The 8,000-nt window shown below is 39.4% G+C and overlaps 1 protein-coding gene across 4 annotated transcripts in view; it reads left to right on the forward strand.

Annotated features, from left to right (window-relative positions):
- Positions 1-7,214, forward strand: part of DHX35 (DEAH-box helicase 35) — a 32,073-nt gene extending 24,859 nt beyond the window's left edge. For 2 of the 4 annotated variants that reach the window (XM_075517131.1, XM_075517129.1), the window contains exons 20-22: positions 278-349; positions 2,781-2,892; positions 5,440-7,213. In XM_075517131.1, the coding sequence (XP_075373246.1) occupies positions 278-349; positions 2,781-2,892; positions 5,440-5,484 (229 nt within the window). In that variant the 3' untranslated portion in view covers positions 5,485-7,213. Of the gene's footprint in view, positions 1-277; positions 350-2,780; positions 2,920-5,439 lie in introns of all 4 variants that reach the window. The other 2 variants (XM_075517130.1, XM_075517128.1) reach the window with 2 other exon arrangements.
- The last annotated feature ends 786 nt before the right edge of the window (positions 7,215-8,000 follow it).

The raw sequence follows: 8,000 nt of genomic DNA on the forward strand, positions 1-8,000 counted from the left end.
TGTTGTAGTACTCCCAGTGCACTGAATAAAAGCCTGAAACACTACTTTTTCATTTAACGTAGACAGAACTCTTTTAGGACATTAAATTATCATTTCTTCCTTTGGCCAAGATTTAAGCCTGGTTTCATCTGAAAGCCCGTTCATTAAATGCAAATGTTTTTAATTTGCTCCAGCTCTTTCATTGTTGCCTTTTATTAAACATTCTTACTGGGATGAAAGGAACCAAATGTTAAGCAATAAATAGACGCATGGTCTGAAATAGTATCTTGCTTTCAAGGACTATCCGTGATGACCATGAACTTCATATCCACCCCACTTCAGTGCTGTATGCAGAGAAGCCTCCACGCTGGTAAGTTAAAGCTGCTTTCACTTGCTTTGTGATCTTTACAAGACATTCTCAGCATCCAGACATTTTCATGAATGACTTTTCTTCATTGGTGGAGAGATGGATGTAGAAGGTCATGGTTTGCACAGAGAGAATTCAATTGGTGTTTCCTTTGCAGCTTTTTGTAGACAGTATCCAAATAAATCAGGGAAATAGTGACGTTTAACTGTCAAAAAACCCTGCAAAAGTTGGAAAGCGGAGTCAGGTGACCCTTTTTTTAACAGGCACCATATTTTGCACTGCAGATTGCTCTCCGAGTGGTCTCCGTACCTAGATAGAACTAGGATTAATTTACTTTTATTAAGCCTATTAAGTAAATGTCCTGTCAAATATTGTGCTGCAGTAATTGCAAATGGCTTGCTAGGAGAGGGCGTACACGTCAAATGCATGATGCAAAAAGTTTGAGAGAAGTTAATGGCTGTCTAGCAGATTGAGGAAACAAGTGGTTGTACTTTCATATTAGCTGGGATATTACAATTCCATTTGTGTGTCAAAGATGCTCAGATAACAATTAGAAATGTGTTTCTAACTACCAGGTCAGCATGATCAACCTGAAGTATTTGGACTCTTGTCCTTCTTTGCCTGTTGCTGAGACTTTGAAAGATAAACTTGGCCAGTGTCATCTGTTATCTTTGAATTTGGGCTCCTACACCTGTTGTGCAGGGTTTGCAGAAGAGTAACTGATTGGAACTTAGCCATCAATTACATTGGCTCACAAAATAATGAGTCCAGCTCACTTGTTTTTAACTGTTCCAGTTCTTCAGGGCTGAGTTGAGCAGCATGTAGCTAAAGTAATTTTTGCCACTGAAACCAGCCCGATTTGCTGCTGTTTTGCCCATTTTTTTTTAACCACCTGTCACTGCTGTTAAAAATAAAACACAATTTGTTTGAAATAGTAAAAAGAATACTTTGCAGATACACTTCTGAAATTTTCTACCTTACGTGAAAGAGGTTGGGTTATGGGAGAGTGACAGACAGTAAGAAGAATAAATTGAGAAGAAATTAATCTGGAAAGAAAGTCTAGTGGTAGGAGAGTACTGGAAGAATTCTTTGCTCCAGCACACACCTCCTCCAGGGCTCAGCTTTTAGATGGTGAGCCCTCAGCGTGGAACTTCCATCCCAGCCTTGGGCACTTCCAGACGTATAGAAAAGCGGAACTGTAGACAGCTAGCTGGAAGTCTTAAGTGGCAAAACCCTAAGACTGCTCTTTGCTTCAGCCTGTTTGCTGTTGATGGCACAGCCTGTTGACTGCACAGCCTGTTTGCTGTTGATGGCAGCAGCATTGCTGGAGTTTTTGGGAATACTGATTCTGGGCTTAAATCTCTTTTTGGACCCCTGTGTTGCAGAACAGGCACAGAGCTGTCTTCCAAGGCCATGTGGTATTGCCACCACCAGCCTAAAGACACTGCTGGCTCATGTCATCCTATAAGACAGGAGTTTTAACTTATTCAGCAATGCTAGTTTCAGTGCTGCTGCTGCGTGGACACCCATCCTATATTGAGGGCTTCAATTCTCTGTTACAGGTGTATATAAAATGTGTTCTCCTTCTTGTTTGTTTTCCTCAGATTTCTCTTTAGTTGTATTCGTTGGTATGTCTCGGGCTGCATTTGGCAGAGAAGAGAATTTTGGACTCTTTCCTTTTTGCTTTTGAGAGCAAAATACCAATTAATGAGAGACCACAAACCTTGTGGGTTTGCAGCTCTACTGTGTATAGAAGGCAGATAATGACTTATGGTTTTGGTGACTAACCCTTCAGTGCGTGGGTTTGTGCTTCCTTGGTAAAAAAGGCTTTCCCTACTGAAGGGTGACTTCAGAAATAGGTTGCCCATGCTGGCAACCTGTTCATGCTGGCAGCAGGGATTGAGTCCACATGGCTGGCTGTTTCTAAATCTCTTACCAGGAGATGTTCTGGCAGTAGTTAAAGCTGATTGCTTCCTCTAATCCTTATCTTGCTTGTCTGCAGACAGGCACCAGGGATAGTCATGCTGTGATTTGTGCCCTACTTGTTATGGGTCCAGAGTTTTGGTGCTTTTGACATCCTTCCTCATGATATCACAGAGTAACTAATGTTCTTTCTTCCAAAGCATCTGTTACGAGTCCCCCTTGGCCCCATTATAAGAAATATTCTTTCTTTTATGCCTTGCATCCGTATGTCCTGGTAGTATGTGAAGGTGTTTTTAATGGCAGTCTAAAGGTTGTCTTAATGTAGAGTACTCTGAACAACTAGAAGGAAAGAGGTAAGAAGCTGTATTATAACTTAAAGACTCTCTTGTCACTCTGTAAAGACTACCTCTGGCAGCATATATGTGAAACTGTCTAAACATGCTGTTAATCATCTCTCTCCCTCATTGCTTTATAGAAAACAATTTTTTTTGGTTTTTTCCCTTTCTCCTAGGGTAGTCTACAATGAAGTCATACAGACTGCTAAGTATTACATGAGAGATGTGACTGCCGTTGAATCTGCCTGGCTCTTGGAACTGGCACCTCATTTTTACCAGCAAGGAACGGTACGGAATCAGCATAAAGCCCAAACGGTACCATTGCTGTATTAGCAGCTCTTGTATCTGAACTTTTTAAAGTGTTTGTTTTGTTGTTGTCTATCTAATGGTACAAAAATGAATTTGGTTTTGTTTGTTGTAGTGGTTTTAAAATAAAGAAAGAGGATAATAAATTGATGCATGAAAGCTTTTTCCCTATTACCCAGCCAACAGACACGATCTCAAAGTTACAAAATAGTGTATCACTGGTAAATGAAGCCTTCAACCATTTTACGCTTGAATATAGGCACTTGGTAGCACTTCTCTGAGCAGCGCTGTAGCTAGGCAGTGGTCATACTTTGCACAATAATTTTAGAGGAGCCTTTGCATGCTTTGCAAATGTTTGGGTAAATCTGGAGCCTTTTTTTGAGCATTAATTATGTTTACTGCAAAAAAATCAGCACTGATCTGTTCAAACTTGAAATGGCAAAGAACAGCTGCTAGTTGTGCAAACCTTTATTGCAAATTCTGTTGCGTGTGATATACGTACCTTTTCTTTACAAGTATCTTTTAATAGTTGTCACCATCCTTTATCAACTCTGTCCCATGTGAATCCCTCAATCTAGACTTATTCACTGGTCATTCTGAGAACTGGATTGGTATTATCTAAATGTTAGTTATGCTGGAGCTGTTGATACCACATTGCATGTAAATACTGGACAGGCAAGATTGCCAAATTGATCTTGCATGTGAATTTCCCATGGGAGATTAAGAACTACTGAGCTTTATATTCTGAATTAGTGAAGTATTTCCAAAATACTGGGTGAAAAAATACACTTGCATATCAGACTTTTGCAAAACAAGAGATCTGTTTGTGGATATCAGCAGCCATGTTGCAGAAATGGCTGTTTCTGATTTATACATCTGCTGCACTATTTGACTTTTCTGAGAATCTGATGTTTGTTTTCTTTCACTTCCTGGGGTTTTTGGAAAAAAGAAAAACACAGTGGTGCATGCAGCACCTTAGGACATACCTCTGTGGTTACAGTGTACAGCAACATTGGCATCTGTCCATGTAATTGACTTGAGAGGGTTGGTTTTTTTGATGTTGAGCTTGGATAATTCATCTCAGTTGTCCAGACGCGTCCCATCTATAAATGCACTTACTAAGTAGCTGAATATTTTCTGCCTTTTTTTCTGTACCACGTTTGACAAAGGCAGTAATGCAGGGCAGACCCCTGAGTCTTTAGCTGCTGTTAGACATTCTGCAAGCATGATGTAAAAAGGAGATGAGCCAATGTTCCAGGTGTATCAAATCTGCTCCTGGAATAATTAGTCCTTTTGACTCACATATTTACATGTCGTAACATCCCATACACAACACGACACCCCACTATGATATGACCTCTCCATGGGCTCAATTTTGGGGTGAGGTTTTCCTTTAGGTAGGTGGTGTTGGGGAATGTGACTCAGTGCCTTGTTCAAGCAAAACTTGGGTTGCTTTTTGTAATTGAAGAAGGCTTGTCTTGAATAGTATGACCTGCCTGACTGAGAGAACATGTTTTTCAAGGTAGTACTACTACTGTTGTAGATATTCTATGAAATGACATCAGAACCTAATTTTTACCATTGCCATCCTTTTGATTTGAAAGGGGTGAACTCAGTTTGCAGCATGACCTAAGCAGTGCTTTCATCCTAAAATAAATGGAAGCTCTGGAGAATAGTGCTGGTTTTGAGGAAAATTTCCAGTTTGGTCAGTTATCCTTATCAGCCAAAAGGCTTGAATGTCTTTATAAAATTTAAAACTAGATATATTCCTGTTGTGTAAAGCTTTGAATTATACATGTGAATTTTGAATAAGCAAGCCATTGCAAGACACATAAATTTTTGCTAATTTATAGACATTCAGAACCTTTTTCTACTGAAGAACACATCTTTGTGCTAATAAGAGATTCCTGAAATATGAGAATTTTTATTCCTGTATCAAGTTAAAAACAAATTACAACCGAATAGGATTCTGTGTGAGAAGATTTTCTTCTACAGCTTGATCATGGTCTCAGTCAATTATGTCTCATTCCAAATTTTGCAGGACTTTCTTCATGTTTTCTTTCCACATTTTTGTAGGCCTTTTTCTTTAAGAGCATAGAAGTTCAAAGGCCCAATGCAACTGCAGCTGCAGTGTTAATATATTAGTTAAAATCTTGTACTTCATGTACGTACTCCTAGTGTTTATGCATATATGGTGTTGGGAGTACATGTCCCTTTCTGTGTACTTTTACGTGCTGGCAACTTGCTTCCAATGGGAAATTGTTCCTATGCTTGCAGGTAGTACAGAAATACTAGAAGATGATATTTTATACCAAGCCAGAATATCACTTTGGGAGTGGTTTTTTGGTTTCATAGGTTTATTATAGCTGTATCAGTAACAAGCAGAGCTTGGGGAAGGGTGGTCTTTTGATATTTATATAAGAATTTATTTAATTTGGGATTAAAGACTGAAAGCATTCTAGTTGAACATTTTTCTAATTGTGTATATGCTAAGCAATTTTTCTTTTCTTTTCTTTTCTTTTCTTGCAGCATCTTTCCTTGAAAGCGAAAAGGGTTAAAGTCGATGACCACTGATTTGACATGCCTTAAGTCTTGTGATGTCAGATGCAGAACCTACCAGTGATTTCAAGCTGGCCACAGTCCATTCAGCAGTCAGTTCATTAGCAACTTGATCTTACATCAACTTAGGTGTTTAAATGCCTGCCAGGATCTGTAGGGGTTTATGCATGACCAGTACATTGTAAACCTATGTAGAGCTTGCATTGTGGACATTTGATTCTTTGCCTACTTGACCACTGTTGTTAATCCGGGCATGTTGCTCCTTTTAAATAGGTAGAAAAACTATTTAAAAAGTAAGAGGACATACAGGACCACAAAAACCTGAAACCTTCAAGAAGGAAACTGATTTCCTGGTGTGGTACGGCTGCCTTATGAGAGTAGGGAATAGGGTACCCTGCCTCTTGTTACCTAGAGCACTGTGACTACTACCGGCCAAACTGAGACTGACTCCTGACAGCAGGAGCTCAGGGCAATCAACTAGCCCTTGAAATGCAAGGGGCTGCCATGGAAACACTGATTTCATGTTGGACCATTCCAAACTGGTGCAGCTTGTGCTCCCAAGCAATAAAAGTCTCCTGCCTGAGGTCGAGCTGCCTCTGGCTCCCTATGCTGTAACAGTCCTTCTGTAGGCAGCATTGTGTTTAAAATATCTTGTTTCCGTACATGAGAGTTGCTGTTTGGGGAGGGAGAGGAAGAGTAGCTCAGTATTTTTAAGAAGGATTAATTTTTTGCTCAATCAGGGAACTATACACATATATTCACAATCAAATTCACAGATGGACCTTTTTTTTTCCCTAGCAAGAGAAAGGATGTTAGCCTCTCACTGCGTGGTAATACCAGAAAATTTCAGCAGGGTTGTATCATGGAACACTGTTTTTTAGCCTCTGTCATTCAGCAAAGATGAAAATGGTCTGTACTTTCCTATAAGGAACACAGTCCTATATATTTCTTTTATTAAGAATCTGTTCTTTGCTGCTTGGGACTCTTCTTCATGTGTTACTGTAAGAGAAGGATGCTCTGAACAGTTGCTGCTTTAATCAGGACTCCATGGCTACTTTTCAGTAAGGAACTGTAGCTTTTTGTGCTTTAACAAGATAGCTTGGATACATGTATTTATTTTTTTTCCAACCCTATTGATATTTATTTTAGAAACACATTGTTTGAAAATTTTATTTTTGTAAGGCAACTGATGTGATGAATGTGTTTTTGACAGGTTAACTATAATTTTATTTTCTTTAAAAAAAGTGTGTAAATAGGCAAAAATTTCTACATAGAACAAATGCCTTCCTCATCACAGGACTGCCTTGAAAACTTTCTTGAGAGCTTCTTTACCTTCTCCCTTCCAAACACCTGCAGAGAGAACATGTTCTGTCATGTGCAATATGTGGTCTATTCAGTGTCTACGTACTGACTGCCAGCACAAAAAGATGTACCAGTCTCCATGTATGGCACCAGCAGCATGACAAACCATGTCACCTTCCTTGTTGTTTTCCCTGTGAACCTCACCTTTGTATTATTCTCTCTCCTAGAATGGAAGCTCTTTGGGGCAGGGACTGTCTCCTAGCCAGAGCTGAGAGCAGTGTTGGCACTTACTAAAAAGATTCCATTTGCGGGTTTTTTTTCTATTAAAGGGTTGGAGAAAGAGCTGAATATGAAGACTTGTAAAATATCTGTGTCTCTCTGTCCTCTGGAAATATTCTTAAGAAAAATAAAATCATTGACTCAAGGAAGCTTGAGAATGCATCACTTCAGCCTGAGTAGTGGGTGATTTCCCAACATACTGGGTGGTTGTACTGTGCTGGTTGGAATTGTGATGGGCTGTCAGTGGATGACCACTTCATTTGCCAGTTCTGAGAATTTCAGGTGGTTCCGGAGAACTCTCTCCTCCAGATGGACTTTTACCTAGCTGTACATCTGCAAAATTTTGTCTTGGAATGATTGTGACTCCTGCTAAGTTAAGAACCCAGTGATGTGAAAGCTTTGTAACATGCTGCAAGCAGTTGTACTTTTCTAAGAATGAGTGCAATAGGTCTTTGTAAACAAAAACAGAAATTGAGACTTGTTTTTAGTAGTTTGTAAAACTATTGAGGTATTGCCAGAGGTGCAGAACAGGCAGACTTTATACTGGAGATGCAGGCTAAGAATAAGTGTTTTTAGTATCCAGATTAAGGTTACCTTTAGAGAGAAAGCACTGCTTTCATCAGAAATGTGGACCCTTTGAAGGTGTTTGAAGACAGAGACTCAAAACTTGAAAGACCTGAAAATCTCTTTACTTTGTAAAATTTTGGCCTACAGCTCTCTGCTAGATTTGTACATAGCATTATGCTTTAAATAACTCTGATTAAGGAGATGGGCAACTGTGCCTTGTTGGCTGTTTGCTGCATAAACAGTCTGTGTGCTATTTTGGGGAGCCTGGAGTCATTTGAAGATGTTTGTAAAGGAGTTTATGAAACAGTTTAAGGATTTGAAATGTGGCTTTTGGAGAATGAGGTTAAAATATTAGGCTCTTGAATTAAAATGTTGCTTGAAAT

Source organism: Mycteria americana, chromosome 14 (genome assembly GCF_035582795.1).
Source record: "Mycteria americana isolate JAX WOST 10 ecotype Jacksonville Zoo and Gardens chromosome 14, USCA_MyAme_1.0, whole genome shotgun sequence".
NCBI classification, from domain to species: Eukaryota; Metazoa; Chordata; class Aves; order Ciconiiformes; family Ciconiidae; genus Mycteria; species Mycteria americana.